A 22935-nucleotide genomic window follows, 5' to 3' on the forward strand; every position below is an offset into this window, starting at 1 on the left:
ACTTTCATCCATGGCCTGTCCCTAAGCAGTATGGTACATAGGAAACTTTGGCCAGCATTAGAAGGAAAGGGGAGCACAAGAAGAGTAAAGATGAAATAAAAGCAGCAAAGGTCAGATATACACCGTCAGTTTGTCTTCTCCAGGGGGCGGGGGTGGAAATGTTATCAATATGGAGACAAGACACCAAGAATTTAAGAAAGGTAGTCATAGATCAAGCTGATGGGAGAATGCAGGGTACATGGCATATCTTCTTAAATGCAAGGTAGCCGGGCTCTCCCTGCTCATTTTTAGGTCTAGGAAATCCAGCTCAATTACCTGGACACAGGCATGTAAAATTCAAGAGATTGCTGATTTGCATGGATGATCACAGAAAGGCAAGCTCTAGGTTTATCCAGATTCAAGGCTGGAAACATGAGGTTTTACGGGGGTTTCATTTTAATTTTAATTTTGCCAGAGGAGGCATGCACTCACCAGAGGGGGAAAGAGAGAAAGTGATAAAGCACTCCTCCATGGAAGATGGTCATACCACAATCCCTTTTCCTCCATCTCTCCCTTCTTTGGGGATTTTGGATGTACACACACATGTGCATGCCCTGCCTGTTTTTCAACCCACCAGGTCCAGAATTCAAACTGCATGGCCAGCCATGTAGGATCTGTCACCTTAACTGCCACGCCACTAGCTCTCCCGAGACTATTCATCTTTAGGCAATCTCTGAGGCTGGCAGGGAGGTACCACAGTAATGTAAACTTTCTGATACTGACCTCCCCCCCGCCCCCGCGCTCACATCTGGTGGACTCCCCGTACACACTGGGTATGTGTGTGCATGCCCATGATTATCAAGACTGGCTCAGGCTGAGAATGGATCATGATGTGAAAACCCTTTGAGTGTGCACTGACATCCCCCCCCCCAAGAACTAAAATAAATAAACTCCTTTTAAAAAAAGAGAAAAGTTTAAAAATCTCATCAGAGTCAATTCGAGGTATCACTCATTAGCTTAGGAGTTGAGTCTAATCATACGTACCCATCAAAGAGAGGAGGAGGATTATTGAGAGTAGTACATAGGGACAACAGTCAGGTGTCCGCAAAACCTTCAAAATTAAACCATAAATCAGCTCATGGGAGAGAAATAAAATAAGTAGCAGAGCCATTTTAGAGGGGGAAAAATGGCTTTAGATCAAAAGAAGTAAAAGTAATCAATTCAACAATCTGTAAGTTATGTATTGGCTAGAAGGGAGGACAGTCATCTTGGAAGGGAGGAAAAGGAATACTTGGAGAGAAAATTTGTCAGTCCCCTGGCCCAAGGCCTCAGGCTGTCCAAACCCTGCTGCTGGGCACATCAGGCACTAATAAACATTATCCACATTGCTTTGTTCTTTTGCTCTTAAAATAGACTTTGGGGTAGTAATTTATCTTCTTATGTGGTTTCCTGACCAGATGGAGAATCGTGTCACTGGCACCAGTACAAGCTTGGCAGTTTCGTCCTCCACTGAAAACTAAAACTGTCAGTCTAGCTTATGCAGTTAGCTATTCTGAGCTTGGTTAACTTCAGTCCATCTGGAAAAGATCTGTGGAGGTTGCGAAAACGGAGGGCCACACCCTAGGTTATGGTAATTTTACTAAAATGAATTCCATCTCCAGTTAGTTAGCCCTCCCTAGAGGCAGTTGGACTTCAAATAGCTATAAAATGCCTGGTCCCTTTAGTGTCCAAAATATCATTTAATATATGTCTTTGTATAGACCCAATAATACATGCACTTATTTGGAAAGTCTTGTTTAACATCTGGCTTACATAAGCCCCAAACCATTTTTGCCTTATTCAGATCTTGTAACCATCCCCATCTTATGCATTAGAGTGAATGGTAACTAATGAGCTTTACTTTTTCCTCAGCGGTTGGGCAAACCACGGAAGTAACTTCTAGAGTCTCTATGTAAAGAGAATATTCTCATCCCTGGATGTGGACAAACAAGAGAGGTTTTTATAAAGACTTTACATTCAGAATCTTTGCTCATAAAAACAGTTCAGAGATGATACTGGATCAGAGACAGCTTCATATAAAATCAAAGTATGAAGCATTTTCCCCATTTATTGACTGATTGACTTGTTCATTTATTTATTTATTATGTGTTTATTATAGCGTTAGGAGAACTTATTAGCTACTGCTTTGAAAATTGGTAAATTGAAGGTAGAAGCTTGGTGAGGTGGCATACAGGTAAGAAAAGCAGAGGGGAAAATGGCCATAAGGAACAGAGGGAGGAGTCTCAGTAGTGATCGACTTGGCACATGGGTAACATTTCCATGGGAAGCCACTTTAGGAACCCGTGCTCCTTCTAATTTCCTAAGCACTACTTCCAATAAGCAAGAGAAATAGCAGGCATGAGCGTTATGAGTGTGCTTTTTCACGGAGACGGTATGTCCCAATGTGAGTGGATATAACAAAGCCATTACAATGATCTTTCGGCACACGACCCTGGATTTTTCTTGATTTGTCCCAACTGGACTAATTGACTAATTATATAAGCTAATATTGTTCATGTATTACCCTATGCTAGACACTGGGCTAAGCCCTTTTCATACATAGTCTCACCTACTTGCATGAATTTTATGAGGTAGATGCAATTATTACCCTAATTTTACAGGTGAGGAAAATGGAACTTATGAGTAACTTACATAAGACCACATACCTACAAAATGGCAGAGATGAGATTGTTAATCACATTTCTGGTTACTTAAGAATGAAGATTTTTGGGCCAGCAGGTAACGTTGGGATTAAGGCACTGGACCCTATATGGTCAACTATATCCTTTGAGTCTGACCTGGAGGCTTGAGAAATCATACTGGGTTGGGGACCAGCAAATGGTGTAATGGATATGTCGCTAGACTCCTACAAAGTCAACTGCAGTTCGAGTCCTGGATCTGGTGGCTTAAACTCATGCGAGGCATGTGTGTGTGCATACCAAGATCTCTAGAAGAGAATTGTGGAGAAGGGATTGCAGCGTGGCCATCCTCCCTGGGGGGAGGGTGGGGGGGTGATTTCTCACTTTCTGTCTTTCTGTCTCTCTGTCTTTCTGGTGAGCACATGCACCCTATAGCAAAAACCTCTCCAAAAAAAAGAAAAGATCATACTGGGCATGTGTGTGTGGGTGTGTGTGGACAAAATCCCAAGAGGAGAATGGAGGAAAAGAGACTGCAGCACAGTCATCCCCCCACCAGGGTAGGGAGGTGATTTCTCACTTTTCCTCTCTCTTTCTCTCTGTCAAATGCAAGTACCCTACAGGAAAAAAAGAAAAGAAAAGAAAAAGAAAAAGAAAAAGAAAAAGAAAAAGAAAAAGAAAAAGAAAAAGAAAAAGAAAAAGAGAAAGAGAAAGAGAAAGAAAAAGAAAAAGAGAAAGAAAAAGAAAAAGAAAAAGAAAAAGAATGACTACTCTTAACTACTTTGCTATAGTCTCCCCAGACTCATTCTACCACATGAAAGCTATTACAAAAATCACACTTTCTACTAAACCAAGAAAGTGTTTTCCAAGTCTTTGACTTGGGCAGTGAAAAATTATTATATAGCAATAATAATAATAATAATAATAATAATAATAATGGCCCCTCTTAAACTTTTACTGTACACAAGGCACTATTCTGTTTACATATACTCATTCATTTAATTCTTCAGATGAAGCCAAGAAACAATTATTACTATTTTACAGATGAATAACTGAGGCCTACAGAATCCAAGAAACTTGCCCAAGGACACAAGGCACATATTATTTACTTACTTATAGACTACCCAAGAAAGGCTTCAGCTGAATGAATTTATTCTAGTTCTTTACTGCCAATTCAAAGGCATATAGCAAGTTCTGAGAAGATGTGGAAGAGAAATATTATTGTCTTCAATTCCCTTGTTAAGTTCTCTTCCCAAACTTATCCCAAACCTGATACAAATAGAGAACTCTTCATCTCAATGAGATGAAGTCCCAAGAGCTGGTTAGAACGTTATTTGAGGCTTATGCAATATTCCTTGGTTTATTTAAATCACTTTAATTACCACTTATCATATAGTTGATTAAGCTGGCGAAGGGGTTGTCTCATTTGTGCAGACATCAAGGTCCAAATCAAGATTTCTACCTTCATACCTCTAAAGAGTATTAATATATCCCATTAGTCACAGTGGATCACTATGGCTATAATTCTCAAACATGAGAGGGTCTGTCCTGTCTATAAAGAAAGGATTTAAGAATCTCAGAAGATATTTTTAATCTCTTCTGAAGGACTAGCAAATGGTGTAGCGGTTACATTTTTGGACTTTTGCATAGCTGACCACAGTTTGAGTGCCAGACCTACTGGCTTGAAACTCACACCAGGTATGTGTGCATGCATGCCCAAGATCCCAGGAGGAAAAAATGGGGGAGAAGGGACTGTGATGTGGCCATTTCTTCTGGGAGGTCATCCCTCACTTTCCCTCTCACTGTCTCTGTCTTTCTCTTTCCAGTGAGTAAATGTACCCTAAGGCAAAAATCTCTTTAAAAAAATAAATAAAAATGAAATCTCAGAAGAAGGAAAGGCATCTGTGCTTAGAAGCATTGTTACTCTCGGGACCAGCAGTTAGCATAATGGCTATGTCACTGGACTCCCACATAGTCGACCACGGTTTGAGTCGCAGACCTGGTAGCTTAAACTCATGCCAGGTGTGTGTGTGTGCGTGCCCAAGATCCCAAGAGGAGAATGGAGAAGAAGGGACTGTGGCTTGGCCATCCCCCCGGGGGGTGATTTCTTGCTTTCTGTTTCTCTGTCTCTCTCTGTCATTCTTGCAAGCTCATTCACCCTATAGGAAAAACCTCTCCAAAAAAGAAAAATAAAAAAGAAGAAGCATTGCTACTCTCTTCAAGTTATTATGCTATACAATATCTTAAAAACCATAACCCTAAAGGGCCAGGTGGTGGTGGTACAGTGGTAATGCAACTGGACCCAAATAGGAAAAGTTCTTGGGTTCACATCCTGAGTTCCCTAAGCATGCGGGGTTGCCTATGCCATAATCTAGGCCAGCTGAGACTGGGGATGGATCCCAGCATCACTTTTTATATCTCTCTCATAAAGGGAAAAAAACAAACACCACCCTGAAGCCAGAATAACATATTTTTCAGTGGCTTTCCTCCTACAGATGGAAACTCTATTTTGATAGTCCAGGAATTTTTTTCCTTTCTTGTTTTTTTTTTTTTTTTTTTTAGTTGTCATAAAGTTTTCTGCTAAATCCCACATTTAAAAGTTCCATCTATATAACGCTACTTATTCTAGAAACAATAATAGCCAAATTACTCTCTCTCTAATAGACAATAAGTAAACAGAATCTTATAAAGTGGGAAAAGAGCCAGGACCACACAATTTATTATAAATGTTAATTAGTCCAAAATTTCATAAATGCCTGTACAATTGACCCAGCTCATGGCTCCATTTTAAACATTAGCTAGAGGTCAGAAAAATGAATGCCTGTGAAAAAGCATACGATCCCTTTCCACTACTTTTTTCATGGCGTTTTTAACCTCCTTATTCCTAAGGCTATAGATGATGGGATTCACCATGGGAATCACCACAGCATAGAATATGGACACCACCTTGTCCCGGTTTAGGGAGTAGCTGGAACTAGGTCTCATATACATGAACAGACCAGAACCATAGAAGAGGGTCACAGTTGTCAAGTGAGAGGCACAGGTGCTAAATGCCTTGGTCCTACCTTTAGCTGAGCTGATCTTCAGGACAGCAGTAACAATGAAACTGTAAGAGGTAAGGACCACAAGGACAGACATGACTCCAACAATAACACCCATAACAAAGGTCACCACCTGGCTGGTGAAGGTGTCAGAGCAGGACAGAGCCAGGACTGGAGGAAGGTCACAGAAGAAGTGGTTGATCATGTTCGGCCCACAGAAGTCATGGTGATAAATGGAATATGTCTCAATCAAAGAACTAAGGAACCCACCCACATAGGCCCCAGCCACCATCTTTAAACAAACGGTATGGGACACAAGAGCCGTGTAGAGCAATGGATTGCAGATGGCAGCATAACGGTCATAGGCCATGGCTGCCAAGAGGAAGCATTCTGTCAGCCCCATTCCACAGAAGACAAAGTACTGCGTGGCACAGCCAACAAAAGAAATGGTTTTCTGCTCTGTGATGATGTCAGAGAGCATCTTGGGGGCTGTGGAGGACACATAGCAGATGTCCAAGAAAGACAGGTTACTAAGGAAGAAGTACATGGGTGTGTGCAAGTGAGGGTCCGCCTTGATGAGGGCAATGAGGCTTAGGTTCCAGGTCAGGGTCAAGAGGTAGATCCCCAGAAATAATACAAAAAGGAAAATCTTCATTTGAGGATGATCTGAAAATCCCATGAGGATGAACTTTGTAACAATTGTGTTGTTCCTTCCCACAGCCATAGGCCTTCTTCCTGTATAAAGGAAAGAAGCAATCCTATGGTCAGGGCATATTTTGTTATTTAAAGACAGGCTATTTCTTGGAAGATCATACAGCAGCTAAAATTCAATTCAATCCCAGTCACCTTCTAAGTAAATTCGGAGGAAATCCGCCTAAGATAATCCCTTGGCACTCTTTAAAATTTTGTATGCAATCTATCTTGTTATCTAAAAGAGATTTAGACAAGGGGAAAAGCGACTGGGAGTCAGAAACCTGACTTTGTCTTTGGCTCTAATTCTAACTGATAGGACTCTGGAAAAGTCAGTTCATCTTTTGAAATCCTTGCTTTCTCAAATGTAAAGCATTGAATCAGATGAGTTCCAAAATCCCTTTGGTGCTGGGTTCCTATGGCTTTTTTTATACTAAATGACTTGATAATATAAGTCCAGATTAATATAAAATCAAAGTTAGGCATCTTGACTATTTTATGTAACTTCAGTGTAAGAACTCAACAAAAAGGGAACTGGATATAGTGGGCTATAATGTTTTACATCTTCCATTTTGTGGGAGGAAATTCACATTAGAGTTTAACAATTCATTCTTCTAGATAGTGAAACCAAGAGAAAAATAAGTGTGTCTAGTTGACCCTTGAACAAAACAGGTTTGCAGTGCACAGGTCCTGTTATATGTGGATTTATTTTGATAAGTACTGTAGGAGCCAGCAGGTGTCATGGTGGTTAAGGTGCTGGAATTACACATGACCAACTGCGGTTCAAGTCCTGGACCTGGCAGCTTGCTTGCTCGCGCTCTCTCTCTCTCTCTCTCTCTCTCTCTGTCATTCTCTGGCAAAACTCATATGGAAAAATAGTAAGTAAATAAATAAAATAATTCTTTTTTAAAAATAAATAAATACTGTAAATGTATTTTCTCTTCTTTCTTATTTTCTTAATTACAGTTCCTTTTCTCTACCTTACTGTAAAAAATATAACGTATAATACATGCAACATACAAAATACATGTTAATTGACTATTCATGTTATCGATAAGGTTTTTCATCTACAGTAGGCTGTAAGTAGTTAGGTTTGAGGAGAGTCTAAAGTTAAACATGGACTTTTGACTACCAAGGGCTCAGATCCTCTAGTCCCCATGTTGTTCAGGAATTAACTGTAGACTCTGTGTGTGTGTGCATGCGTGTGTGTATACACATAAACATGCATGCTTAGGACTATAAAATGTTTTCTAATTATATCAGTTTTTTACACAAGTTACCACATAAAACTTAAAGAAAGATTAAAATCTGGACTAGCCCAACGGCACCCTTACAGAATAGAAGGGCTATGATGTGCCTCCATGAGGAAGGAAGAGGGAACAATGCTGAACTGGACTGAAACAGGCTGAGCCACGGCAGGCAAGAACCAGCAGAAAGCAGTACTTCCTGTGGGGGGGAGGTGGAGGGGGAAGCTGGGAAATGGGAAAGAGTTCATTAGATATTTAAAACCAATGCACCAGCAAGGAACACCTTTGATGTCTTTAGGCCAGGTCAGACTATCATCCTGAGGACATGAGGTAAATTCATACACTTTTGGCAACTAAACAAAGATATATCGGCACTGGAGTAAGGTATAAGCAAAATGAGAAAATACAAATGGTGTAAAAAGGCAGAAGTGCCCTAGGGAAGACTCAGCGAGAAAATCTAAATAGCTGCTATCTTAGCATTTGTGCAGAATCATATCATCCATACCTACTTGCAACCAATCCTATCTGACTACTTTTCTCTGTTATTCCTCATGTTAAAAACTACTCTGTGTTTTCTAAAAGTTTCAAATCTCCCCACAAGGTATTGAATGAACAGTCAAAACCAGATAAGCTCAGACTATTCTTCATTTATATATCTATTTAATTCCATCAAAAAGGAAATAAGATGAGTTTGGTGTTTCTTACCTTAAAGGGTTCTTCCCTATCAGAATGTAAGCTCCTCAAACCAAAGCAGAGAGTTTTTGTCTGTCTGTTGCTCTATACTGAATGCTTAGAACAGTATGTGAGACTTGGGCACCCAGTAAATATTTGTTGAATGAGTTCATTTTTTCCCTACTTATCCTCTGAAAGACCCTGTGATATAATTGGCTTATTGTTATTGTAATAATAAAGTGTCATTTATAATCACCAACACTTCGCAATCATAATATAATAACAATTACAATATGATGATGTACTCACAAACACACATTTGGCACTTATTGTGTACCAAACTCAGACCTAAAGATTCAGTTTACATGAAACCATTTAATTCTGCCAACAGTCTCAGGAAGCAGTAATGTTCCTCTGTCCCTTTTACAGATACAAGGTGGAACAGGCTGCAAATGTATAGTTGTTATTTACTAGATGAACAAGGTGGGAGGGGATGAGCTGAACTTACTGAGTTATTTTAGGTAGAAGTATCCCAAGATCATGTGCTACAAGAGAAAAAATATCTAGTTGCTTTGTTCTGGTAACATCTTTGGCACATTTCAGTTCATCTGCATTTCCCACAGCTCTAGGCCTGGATTCTGGTTCGGTTGATTTTTTTATGCTTTGCCTCATGTACACTGTAGTACCTGCTTCTGGAATCCCTGTGCCTTACTTACCAAGTTATCCAAATAGCCTGTGGGAGCTTCTTATCTTAATGGGCAGATATACTCTTCCTCCAAATGGCTGCCCTCTGTCACTTACTCCAGGGTCCAATGTGAAAGCCCAGCGATCATTAAAGCTAAATATTTCTGAGCACTAATTATTCTCTGGAGTGATGGCAAAAGGGGCCAACTAGCCCTCTCCAGTGCCTTCTTTCTGCTGGTCCCCTGTCTTTTTTAATTTTTTTGAGATTCCCTAATTAATGAGCAGCCTTTTGTTTTAAGAGACCCTTCATTGGAAGTAAACCACACACACACAAATAGATCAAGCCTTGTACTAAAATGTATTGGCTAAATTCACAGATTTCTTGGGCCAGCCCCACACATAGATCAGGGATTAAAAGAGCCAGATCCCATGTGACAAACTGTGGTTCAAATATCAGCCTGTTGGTTTGAAACATGCTGAGCACATATGTATGAAGACCCAATATCCTAAATGGGAAGAAGGAATATAGAAAAAGATCATGATGTTACCACTCCCCGTTGGACAGTGCTTTCACTCTCACTGTCTCTGTCTCTCTCTCATGTGAGTGCACTCACCCACTGGCAATTCAAAAAAAAAAAAAAAAAAAACAGATTTCCATCTGAAAGATTTGGGTTCAAATTCTACCACTGCTATTTTATCAATATAAACATGTACAGAGCCAGCAGATGGCATAGTGGTTACATCACTGGACTATCACACGGTCAACCACAGTTTGAGTCCCAGACCCAGTGACTTGAAACTCACACTGAGCATGTGGGCATGCATGCCCAAGATCCCAGGAGGAGAAGGGAGGAGAAAGGATTGCACTGGGGCCATTCCCCCTTGAGGGGTGATTTCTCACACTCTCTCTCACTGTTTCGCTCTCTCTTCAGGTGAGCCAGTGCCTAAAGCAAAAACCTCTCAGGTAAATAAGTAAATAGGGACCAGCAGATGGCAAAATGGTTACATTGCTGGACTCCTACTTAGTTGACCATGGTTCAAGCCCCAAACCCAGTGACTTAGGGCACATGTGCATGCGTGCCCAAGATCCCAAGAAGAGAATGGAGGAGAAGAGATTGTGTCGTGGCCATCCCTCCTAGGTGGTGATTTCTTGCTTTCTGTCTCTCTGTCTTTCTCTGTCTCTCTGGTGAGCACACATATCCCATAGCAAAAATCTCTCTAAAAATAAATTAAATTAAATAAATAAACATGTACAAAGTTGTGAATCTCTTACATATTAACTTTCTCATTTATAAAACTGTGGTAATAATACATACATACCCCAAAAGGGTTGCTGTTATAGTTAAATAAGATAAATAAAGAAGACTTACCCAATGTCTGACAAATAGAAATCACTTAATAAATGTAAACTAATGTCCTCATTAATCCTGTCTCTTGGGTCCTTGCCAAGAAGTGCCTTTCCTTTCTAGATGACTTTTTATTGTGACACAGTTTCATTGTGATAAAAATATTCCATTTTCTATTTAATATTTTGGGTGCCATTCCCAGCACAGCCACTGGCTGGATGTATTGTTGCAAGTCAGTTAACCCCTCTAGGGCTGGGTATATTGAGCCCACTGTCCAAAGACCCTTTAAACTCTGAAGCCTGCTATATTTGCTTTTTTTTTTTAATTTTTTCTTCAGAAAGAAAATTTATATAAAGGAGTTGACCTGTTTCATAGAGATCAACTTAGCACTCTTTAGTTTGAAAGGGAAAAAACATTAAATAACAAAAACATCTTCAGGACCAGCAGTTAGCATAATGGCTATGTTGCTGGACTTCCATGTAGTCAGCTACGGTTCGAATCCCGGACCCGGTGGCTTAAACTCATGTCAGACGCGTGTGCATGCGTGCCCAAGATCCCAAGAGGAGAATAGAGGAGAAGGGATTGTGGCATGCCCATCTCTCCAGGTCATGATTTCTCGCTTTCTGTCTCTCTGTCTCTGTCTTTCAGGCAAACACACATGCACTATAGCAAAAAAAAAAAAAAAAACCTCTCCAAAAAATAAATAAATAACAAAAACATCTTCTATATAAAGGAATATAATTACTAAGACTTTTGACCCACAAAGTTAATAGGTTTAATTTAGGGGAAAATAAACTTAGCAACTAAGATCATTGAAAGAAAAAGAGGCTGGGTCCAGCAGTTGGCATAATGGCTATGCCACTAGACTCCCATGGAGTCAACAGCGGTTTGAGTCCCAGACCCGGTAGCTTAAACTCACACCGAGCACATGTGTGTGCGTGCCCAAGATCCTGAGAAGAGAATGGAGGAGAAGGAATTGCAGTGTAGCCATCCTTCTGAGGGGGTGATTTCTCACTTTCTGTCTCTCTGTCTCTCTCTGTCTTTTTGGTGAGCACACGTGCCCTACAGAAAAAAACCTCTCCAAAAAAGAAAGAAAGAAAGAAATGACCCCACATCAACTGTGAATATGAAAAGACATGTAAGTTCCTTTTCTTTTCTTATTCTCTTTTTTATTTTTTTATAGGGTACAATGTACTCATCAGAGGTGGGCGTGGGAAGTACTCCCCCACCAAAAGGGCATAGTTTTGCTGCACTGTCTCTTCCTCCAATCACCTTCTTGTCAGGATTTTGGGGATGCACACATATGCACCTAGTGCACTTTTCAAGCCTTCGCAGCTCATCTTTGAACCACAGTTTGACATGTAGGATTCAGCTCTGAATATAGAGAACTCAACCACTGTACTATGGCACCAATTCAAGTTCTTTTTCAAGAGAAATGTTATCTAGGATTGGTAATAAACTGGCCTAAGAGACCTTATGGCTGGGAGGGGCTTTTTTAGCCATAGAAGAGTTTTTATTCCAAATTAAGACCTGCAATACTTAAAATATAAGCTATTTGATTTTCATATATACATTTTCCTAGGATTAGAAAAGGTCAATAAGATAGCAATAGATTTTATCTGCCTTACCAGCTTACTGTAATGATTATGACTATCTACAAAGTAAGACCAACACTATTAAAAATAAAGAGAAAGTTATAAATTAGCAATGTGTACACTAGACAGAAAAATGCAGAGTGGAGACATGCAATGTATTTGTCACCCATTCTATAAGATATTTGAGAATAAGGAAGAAAGTAACTCTATTAAATCCATTTGGATAAAAGCATAAACTCTCCATACCCTTGCTTTAAAAAATCAAATTTTATTAAAATAGTAGAAGGTTTTGTTGTCGTTGTTGTTTTGATAGAATTTTTTGCTGTAAGGCACATACGCTTGCCAGAGAGAGAGAGGGACAGAAAACAAAAAATCACCCCCCAGAGGGAATGGCCATACTGCAGTCCCTACTCCATTGTCCTCCCAGGATCTTGGCATGCATGCACACACTCCTGGCATGAGTTTGAAACTGCTAGATCCAGGATCTGAACCCTAGTCAGCCATGTGGGAGTCCAGCGATGTAACCGCTACACCGTCTACTGGCCCCAAAATAGCAGAAGTTTAAGTGAGCACCAAAAAGTATCAAAACAAATCTGTTGGACAACAATGTGAATGTACTTAACACGAATCAAATGTACACTTAAAAGTGGTTAATAAGCCTTGATAGCTAAGATCAGGTGTCTATTTGACTAGATTGAGGAATAACGCGATAACTGGTAGAGCATACCTCTATGGATATCAGTGAGGGAGTTTTTGGAAGAGATTGGCATTTGAATTAGTGAACTGAGTAAAGATATTTTGCCTTTACCTGGTGTGAGTGGGTACCGTCTAATTGACTGAGAATCTAGTCAGAACAAATGTGAAGGAAGGTCAATTCTCCCTTTCTCTTCTGGAGCTAGGACACTCATCTTCTCTTTACCTGAGCATCAGAACTCCAGGTTACCTGACTTTTGGTTCTCGAGCTTGCACCAGCAGCAACCACCTGACACACCCAGGCAACCCCCTTCTCTTCCCATGTTCTCAAGTCTTTGACCTCAGACTGAGAGTTACACTATTGGTTTCTCTGGTTCTGGCCACACCACACAATTCTCTTGTTCTCCAGCTTGCAGACAGCCTGTCATAAGACTTTTTAGCCTCCATAACCATGTAAGACAATTTCCCTAATAAATCCCCTCTCATGTATCTATATCTATATCTACATCTATGTATATCTGTATCTATCTGTCTAACCATTTAATTGGTTTTGCCTCTGTAGGGAACCCTAATACACATAGTAAATTAAAAGTTATGCACTGTTGTAAAAATCTATTTTTTCTTTCTTCATGTGCATACACAAGAGAAAAAGAGAAAGAGACAGAGAGGAACACCCTCAAAAGGATCTGGGCAGCCACAGTTCCCTTCCTCCAACCCTCTAGTCTGTCGGATCTTGTGCACTTGTGCATGCCAGAGTGCACCACGCTGGCCTGAAGGGGTATCCGAACTGTTGTCAACACATGGAATCCAGCTTCTCTTAAGCAGCATTTCACTACCATGCTACACAGCCAGCCCTGGTGTGCTTTTTATCAGAATAAAAAGGTATCAACGCAAGTAGCACATAAATGCAAATAAACTTCACATTAAATAATAAATGTTAAGATGTAGAAGGCAGTGCTTTGAAATTCTGTTCAAAATTGACTTGTTAGGAGTTTATACATCTTAGAATTTGTTCTCAAGCAACTTCTCCTAAAATAAGATTTGCTTTTATGTTTGTTTAACATTTTAGCATAACTATTTTAATGAGTGTATTTGAATCATTTTCAAGCAAGCGCAGAGAAAAATCAAGTGGGTCTTAACAGTAAAATATCTTGATTCTCCACCTGTGATTTGAAAAGTTTTCTTAGTTTGTGTTCCTCCCACTAGTGACTCATAAAAATTTCAACCTTATAAAGGTCCAAAGGCTTTTCACCAGAAAGCTCTAACAAATCCAAGATAAAGGTACATGCAAAGGTTTTAGAGATCTTTTTAAAATATACACAAAGGGAGAGACCAGCAGATAGCATAATGGTTACCTAGCTGAATTTCCATGTAGTCGGCCACAGTTCGAGTCCCAGACCTAGCAGCTTAAAACCCACACCACCCGTGAGTGTGTGCACATCAAATCCTGAGTAAAGAATGAAGAAGAAATTTCAGCATGGCCATTCTCCCTCGGAGTGATTTCTCACTTTCTGTCTCTCTCGGTCTTTCTGGCAAGTGAACACCCTTTGGCTAACATCTCTAAATAACAATAACAATAATAATAATAATAATAATAAAATTTTAAATATATACAAGGGAGAAAGTACAAAGTTAGAGAAATCATAAGACCTAAATTCCAATTCCCATTCTACTGTGGAAAATTGGGCTCTTAATTTCTCTGAATTTATTATTTTACTCGAAAAACTAAGGCATAAGACTGAAAACCCAAACAGCTTGATTACAACTAAGAACAAACCATCTGCACAGATGCTCACTATGGAATGTTGCTGCCACCTAGTGAAAGTGTGCCTAAATTGCAGGATCGGTTTCATGAGCTGATCTCTGAGGACTAGGCACTAATGATTGATCATCCTCAAGCAAATTATATGCCCACTATACTCCAAATATTGTATTCTGCGTACCTCAAGCACCTAAACTCAATACCATCATGAAGTGAATTTTGATAAAAGACACCAGACCAGGCAGCACAGAGAATATAATGTAAATGATGAGCAGTAATAAGCAAATAAATGTAGATAAGGGTGCTATAATTGACAACAGGAAGCCAAAATGCACGTTCACTGTATCATTTTAAACAAATCATATTTTTAAATCTTTAAAAAGAGGCATAATGAGGGGCCAGCAGGTGGCATGGTGGTTAAGGCACTGGACTCCCGCATGGTCGACCGTGGTTCGAGTTCTTGACCTGGCAGCTTGAAAATCACACCAGGTGTGTGTGCATGTGTGACCAAAATCCCAGGAGCAGAATGGAGAAGAAAAGATTTTAAAGTGACCATCCCTCCTCCTTGGAGAATGATTTCTAACTTTCCCTCTCACTGTCTCTGTCTCTCTCTTGCAAGCACTTGTACCCTATAGCAAAAAACCTTTTTTAAAAAAAGAGGCATAATTACATAACAAAAAGAATAATTAAATGTCTGTTCTCTGTGACAGAACTCGAAGAACTTAATGGCATGTAAGTAGAAAGAGTAATGGTAGATTCCAGAAATTGCATGGGAGAGTGTAAGGAGGAGGAAGAAGTGTTCAGGAGAAAATGATTCACAGATATAAGAATACATGCAAACAAGAGAGTATACCACAACATAATAAAAAATGCTTTGCCAATCTAATATGTACCATAAACAGAAAAATAAACAGTAGAATGAATATCAAATGTACACAACCAAATGTAGTGGTCAGTGGTGAAGATGATGAATGTGTCTATATTCTTGATTTGATTATTACTCTCTGTATGCCTGCTTTAAAAAACCATGTTGTATTCCACAAAGATATACAGTGATTATATGTAAATCAAAACAAACTATTTTTCTTTTGGGAGAGATTTTTGCTATAGGGTGCGTGTGCTCACCAGACAGACAGAGAGAGACATAGAGACAGAAAGCAAGAAATCACCCCCCAGGGGGGGATGGCCATGCCGCAATCCCTTCTCCTCCATTCTCCTCATGGGATCTTGGGCCAGCACGCACACGCGCCCGGCATGAGTTTTAAGCCACCGGGGCTGGAATGCGAACCGCGGTTGACTATGTGGGAGTCCAGTGACATAGCCATTATGCTAACTGCTGGTCCCACAAACTTTTTTTTTTTAATGAGAAGAGTAAGCATCACAGGCAAGAAAAATTGGTAATGTTGCCACGTGGCCTACGTTGGAATCCTGCCTCTTGCAATCTGTATAGTTTTAGGAACCTCAGTTGATCTTAGATAAGCTTTTCCTCTATCTGCAAGATTACATCAAGTGTATCAACATTGTATATTTGGGGAAGATCATGTGATATACAATGAAAACCATTGTATGACTCTTACAAAAAAATGGAAGGTAACAAGTGTTAGCTGTTAGTAAAATAGGGAAAAAGGACTCCAGCACACTGTTTTTTGTTTTGTTTTGTTTTGTTTTGTTTTTGAGAGTTTTTTTTTTTTGCTATAGGGCACGTGCGCTCGCCAGACAGAGAGAGACATAGAGACAGAAAGCGAGAAATCACCCCCCAGAGGGGATGGTCACGTCACAATCCCTTCTCCTCCATTCTCCTCTCGGGATCTTGGGCACGCACGCACACACGCCCGGCGTGAGTTTTAAGCCACCAGGTCCGGGACGCAAACCGCAGTCGACCACGTGGGAGTCCAGCGACATAGCCATTACGCTAACTGCTGGTTCCCTCCAGCACACTATTAATGGGGATGCAAATTAATACAGTCATTATGGAAAAAAGTATGGAAGTTTTTCAAAAAACTTTTTAAAAAAAGAACTACCATATTATCTTGACTACCACCATTAGGTAATTATCAAAGGAAAATAAAAAGAATATATCAAAAATGTATCCACACGCCTATGTTTATTACAGCTTTACTTAAGATAGCTAAGATATGGAATCAATCTATGTATCTGTCCATGAATGAACGGGTAAAGAAAATGTGGTATTTATACACAATGGAATACTATTTGGTCTCCAAAAAGGAGATCTTGTCATTTACAATATGAATGAAGCTGGAATACATTATGTTAAGTGAAATAAGTGAGGCACAGAAAAACACCATATGATCTCACATATATATTTTTTTTGGATTCCAAAAAAAATCAAACATATAGAAGCAAAGAGCAGAATAGCAGTTATCAGGTGTTGAGGCAAGGAAAGTGAAGAACGAGGAGATGTTGGTTAAAAGGTACAAAGTCACACTTACACAGGAAAATAAGTTCTGGAGATCTGCTGCACAGTTTGGTGACTACAATTAATAACATAATATACTTTAAAATACTGAGAATAAATTTTAAATGTCCTCATCAATGGCAGGCCCCATAACACAGAGGTAGAGCATTGTACAGAGGAATCCAGATCCCACATGGCAAACCAGGGTTCAAAACCCAGCATCTGTGTCTTGAAAAGCACTCCAGATGTGCTTGTTCAGGATACTGATGCGATAAAGAATTGAGGAGGAAGGTTTACGTGGCAATGAGGCCCTGTTACAGAGTTCTTTCTCTCTCTTCCTCTTGTGAGTGCATATGTTTTGCAAGGTTCTTTCTTGTTCCAAAGGGTAAGTCAAACAGAGATGCAGGGAGTTGGAAAGAGGCACAAGGCACTGATGTCATGTTGTTTATTAGCTGAATTCAGCGAGCTCCCAAAGCCCTAGTACCATTCTTAGAGTGCTTCCTCCCTCCTGGAGCTTGTAATCCACATGGAAGAGTGCTCACAGAGCACTTCCTTCCTCTTCCTTCCTTCAACACAGAGCTGAGCTGAGCAGAGCCAAGGCCACACCAAGCAAAGCCAAGACCACCAGGGCTGAGCTAGATAAACCAAAGCCTACCTGGGCAGGGCTAGCTAGTAGGGCAGGTTCTCCCTTTGTCTTACAGGGGCTGCAGGTTATAATGGCTCATTGCCAAAACCAAACAATCACACACAGATATGTCCATTACATGCAATGACGTAAAACAGCAAAGTCATAATTACATAACAAGAGTGCAAGAGCAGTACAATTAATAACATGAGTTGTTTATCCTGTGGCCTTCAAACATGATAAGATAGGAAGTGAGAGAGCCAGACTAAACTATCCTGACTCCATTTTCTTTACTGCATGTATGCTTCCTGGCATTAAAAAACAGTTCTCATTGCAATGAAAGGGAGCCGAGGTGTCAGATATGTCAGTTCACTTAGTTTAATCATGCCACTATGTTTGTATATGTCAAAATAGCACATTGTATATGACAAATATATACAATTTGTCATTCGTCAAATTAAAAAAAGAAGTAAATGAGTGAATGAAGGAAACTAACTTCCAATAAATAAATACTTATGAAATGGATGAATAAATGATTTCACCTTTATACCTATTTGACTCTTTAATCTTACCCCTCCTCCTATGTTTCTGGATATTTCTCACTCCATTGTTTTTCTCTAGTTGAATAAGTTTCTTTCTGTTAATTGGCCATGGAGTTGAGATTAACCATCCACTACTTATTGTAACTATTTTTAAAAGATCGAAATTTAATAGTCTCATTTTAAGGAACAGATAAGTCTAATCTTTTCTTTTTTTCCCCACTATCCCCAAGCAGATGCATTAAGGCTTATTTTTTGTTGAATGTGTGACCCAGCATTACTTTTTATCTGTATTGATTCCCCCATACTACATTTTTATATTACACCTTGCCATATTAGAAAATGTTTTTAAAATCTATTCAGAACAGCCCAAGATGGCTGGTCAAGGATTGGGTGTCGGATGAGGAAAAGGTACACATAGCTGTTAAATCCATCACTCATGCACCCCAGGGGAATTTAATGAATTATTCAATGATGTCCAGCTGCTACTTAATAATGACAGTCTTCTCAGGGAAGGGACAGCACATGTCTTTGCCCAGTATAGCATGGACCAGCTCATACCTGTGAAAATGGAAGGCAAGTAAGATCAAGTCTTAATTACAGAGCATGGTGGCTGGGAAATAGTAGATTTTTAGATTTAAAAATAAAATTTTTCTTTAAATTTGATTACTTATGGAAAGAAGCAAGTGACTTCTAGCCAGAGGAAATAGATGGAGGTCTGAAATCTTGGAGAGAGTCCTGAGACAGTGCTTTATGGGCCTATGTGAAAGATCATTATTCCAACAGATTCTCTACTGCTTGTTAAAACTATAGGTGGACAATAGACCATTATTGGATGTATTGAAAGTCACCAGTTCCAGCCTAAAAATTTCTGGAATGTTTGCTGGAGATCAGAGTGGAAGTTCACCATCACACCACCTACAGCCCAGGTGGCTAGAGTGCTTAAGGTTCAGGTTCACTGTTAGGAAGATGGCAATGTTCAGCTAGTTAGTCATAAAGATGTACAGGATTCAGTAACAGTTTCAAATAAAGTCCAAGCTGCCAAGGAGTTGATTAAAATCAGAGAGAATGCAGAAAATTAGTATCATACAGCAATTAGTGAAAACTATCAAACAATGTCAGATGCCACATTTCAAGGCATTACACCAGCAGCTTCCAGTTACCCACACCAAAATCAACTGGAACGAGATGATCAGCTACAAGATTGGCAAAGAAATGCAGAATGCTTAGCAGAAGAAAGAAAGAGATGCAGAATGTAAGATTCTTTGATATATGGAAAGAAAAGAATTCAACAGCAACACACGGTCATAAGATAAATAAGTGATTTATAAACAAGAGTGATATTTTGCTAGGGCTTTCAAAGTTAAGAGGTTTTCTAGCTTCATGAAATACTGTTGAACCTATAGCTTCTTGTTCTGTTGTGTTCTCTGCCTTTTAATTTTCTGTTATCACCATATCTACTTATAAATCTTTTGCTGTTAATTTTGCTACATTTAATGTTGGAGAAAGAGATGGATCCTGGAGTCATTTTACTGTTTAGAAAATGTTCCTAGCCGTGACATCCTGTTACTGATTGAGACAGGTAATGTGCTCACTACTGTTCTACCCCATCCTCCAAAGCACTTCTGGTACTTGATTGGTTTTTACTGATCTACCAATGGCTCAAGAAGCAATGTTACAAACTACAGCTAAGGGGAAGACAGGGCCATCCTTTTCCCTCCAACTGCCTTGATCATCATTTATCGCATCTCACACCTGTAGTTTTCAAAAATTTGGAGTGGAGTTCTCATGTCCTTGGTAGGGGGTGAGGGGTACAAAGGAAGTTGGAAAGAAAGTTTTCTGGTAATTCCTTGATAGCCAGGTTCTCTGAGGAGCTTGGTGGGTTTTTTTGTATTAATAATTATTTTGAATTTTATTTATTCATTTACTTATTTTATTTTGACCAGAGAGAGACACAGAGAGAGAAAGTGAGAAAGCAAGCCACCAGGTCCAGGACTTGCACCATGGTCAGCCATGTGGAATGTCCAGCGCCTTAACCACCACACCACCTGCTGGTCCTTGTTTTTAAACCCAAGAACTTGAACCACATGCCCTGCACATTTGCTTCATTTCCCCACCCTTATTGCCTCCTCCCACTCTAGGACCATTGTAGTTCATTACACATCTGCATTTTTAGAAGAGTTTTACTCATTTATGTTTTTTCTTTTTTTAATTTTCAAGAACTGCTGACATACTGTGGATGTTGTAGAGCACAAAACTTGAAAAATGCAGATATGGAAGGACTACTAGGGACCTTGTGCTTTAATACTTTATGGCAGGATATACTATAAGCAAATGAATAAAATAGCTATGTAAAGCACAGAAACTAGAAGTGAACCAAAGTGAAAAGGGCAACTTCCAGCGGTCATTCTCTTGTAAGCTGTTATTTAAGGGAATACTAGTGATTTCTTTTAAAGAAGATATAAAACTTGTTTTAAATTACTCATCCTCAGTCCTGCCTGCCAAAAATTCAAATGGAACTGTGATACAGCAACTCTTCCAAGTACATTGGCAGGCATGTATGGGCTGTGTGATAGGGCAGCTGGTCATGTGGGTTCATTCACATTGTCTCTACTTCTATGACCAGGCCTTAAGAATAGCTCAGTTAAAAAAAAAAAAAAAAACAAGTAATATCTTCCTACCTATCTGCAAATACATTTTAAGAAAGAAGAGTGTTGTGTTTCAGCTCTGTTTTTGCTCAGTAATACAAGCAAAGCAAAAGTTTGCTTCTAAGTGATCCATTGAACTGTGTAAGCATTTTTGTTTATTTCAAATAAAATATATTTGAATTATTTTTTTTTAAAAATCTATTCAGAAAAGAGTCCATATCTAATATGTAGCTCCTGGAGGAAGATAGTAGGTTTCTGTGGGAGAAAAAAATAAATGACTCTATTAAGTGGTGGGTACTATTGACCATATCAATGCATTTATGTGCAATTTAGTTCCAAGATCAATGCATGAGCCATACATTTGTATGCAGGGTTTGGTATCACATGGATTCAAATACCAGATCAATCCCTGACTAGATGTAAAACTTGAACGACTTGTTTAGCTTCTCTGAATTTCAGTTTTACCATCTACAGGAGTATTTCAGAAGGCTTGTGCTACGTGTTAAGCACATGGTACAGAGTTTAGCACGTAGTAGGAGTTTAAGAAGATTGAAGTGCCATTCATTTAACATAATCATGCCAAACAGGTTCTGTGAAGGAATGGAAAGGGTAGTAAATATACACTTACATAGAGGGAATAGCGCTTTCTTCTGTGGAGCAGGTTTTTTTTTTTTTTTAAGAATAAAGAGGCTTTATTCATGGTCAGTCAAACAAAATAAACAAACAAAAGTCTCCAAAAACAGTAATTAAAACACTTAGCAGTGTTAGAATATGATGACTGATGTAATCACTGCTATTTTTGTCAGTATATTCAGTTTGTGTAAAACCAAAATCAGCATTCACACCAATTGTTGTACATGATCCAAAAAAATACAAAAATTAATTTGAAAAAGGAATTGTAAATTAAATTAGAATTATACAATGGTTTGACGTGGAAAGGAGATAAATTGCCACTCCAGAATTCTAAAACAGTAGAATAAGTAAGTACAAATTCGTTATCAGTTGTGATTAGATGATAATTTTCTTTTTTGGGGGGAGATGTTTTTGCTATAGGATGCATGCACTCACTAGAGAGACAAAGAGAGACAGTGACATAGCCATTACACTAACTGCTGGTCCCTAGATGATAACTTTCTGATTTAAAGTCTGTTTACTTTTCATACGGCTTACTCCCCTAAATACCTAATTTACAATTTATTACATGTTTGCTTTATTAATATAAGTAAATTTATTAGAATAAAATATTAGTATCTCAAGGTTAAGACTTACATAAATGATATACACAAAAATGTTTACAATCTAAGAAATTATAAAACATGAATCTAATCAGTTATGAAACTGACTTAAGGGTTTTTAATTTTTTATTATTATTTCAATTTCTTTTATACATTCAATCATGTTACTTAGCTTGCAAAGTAAAAATTCCAACATATGTAGATTTTGCACCAGTCCAGTTGACAATACTATAAGGTTATCCCTCAACAGATGATAACCCTTTTCTTTGTCTCATAAACACCTTGCCTCTCTATCTGGGGTGGGTATTTAGCTTATGTCTATGCTTCACTGCTATTCTGAGTTCCTTCATCACACACTATCGAAAGATATCTTGATTAGCATTGGAAAATTGAAGGATCCAGCCATTAAGATGGAGTTCAATAAATGTCTTTGGAGCATTTATGCTAGTTTGTGTTCTAGACAACCCCAGAGAGCAATTAACTACAAAGCTGGGAAGTTTGGGTGATGAATTCTTCTCGTTCAAAAGGCCCTCAGGGCAAGTGTAATGAATTATCTCCAAGGAGAAAGGAGAAAAAATTCCCAAATTCACCTCTAACCCCAGCATTGAAAGTGATACTAAATGCAATTGCTAGCAGATACCAGAAGAGCTTCCTAAAAATGTTTGTATGTCTTCTGTGTATTTTATATGTCTTTTTACTCCATCCTCTGTCATAAATATACATTGTGTGCACCCGAAGGATATTTTGATCCTTGATGACCAAACCAGCCTAAAGCTCTCTCTACAAACTCATTAACACTTTGAGGATTGCTAGCACCCATCAAAACCTGATTAAATTTCCTCCAAAGGAGAAAAATTCAAGCCAGGTATCAGCGAAAGGGTGGACAGACGAGGAGGGTGAGGGTAAGTGCAGTCATTCATCTTTCACTCGTCTTCGTGCCCATTTCATCTCACTTTATAGAGCACCTTAGCTCTACATGCCCATATAGATAGCCAAGTTCTTAGACTCGCAGTTTTTCTCCCTGTACTTCTCAGTTCTAACTATCCTTCTCCAAATTCAGCTCAAATTTTTAGACTTTTCTTTTAAAA

The 22935-nt window shown here is 39.0% G+C and overlaps 1 protein-coding gene and 1 pseudogene across 1 annotated transcript; one reads left to right on the forward strand and one right to left on the reverse strand.

Moving 5' to 3' along the window:
- Positions 1-5459: 5459 nt before the first annotated feature.
- On the reverse strand, positions 5460-6419 carry LOC102481932 (olfactory receptor 5A2). Its single transcript, XM_006147427.1, has one exon. The coding sequence runs from the start codon at positions 6417-6419 to the stop codon at positions 5460-5462; it is 960 nt and encodes a 319-aa protein (XP_006147489.1).
- An 11887-nt stretch (positions 6420-18306) lies between these two features.
- LOC102482346 (F-actin-capping protein subunit alpha-1-like) lies at positions 18307-19194 on the forward strand (annotated as a pseudogene).
- Positions 19195-22935: the final 3741 nt, after the last annotated feature.

This window comes from Tupaia chinensis, unplaced genomic scaffold (assembly GCF_000334495.1).
Source record: "Tupaia chinensis unplaced genomic scaffold, TupChi_1.0 Scaffold000213_1, whole genome shotgun sequence".
Lineage (NCBI taxonomy): Eukaryota > Metazoa > Chordata > Mammalia > Scandentia > Tupaiidae > Tupaia > Tupaia belangeri.

Excerpts from the sequence above, each read along its gene's own strand:
- LOC102481932 (XM_006147427.1), bottom strand. The coding sequence starts at position 6,419 with ATGGCTGTGGGAAGGAACAACACAATTGTTACAAAGTTCATCCTCATG.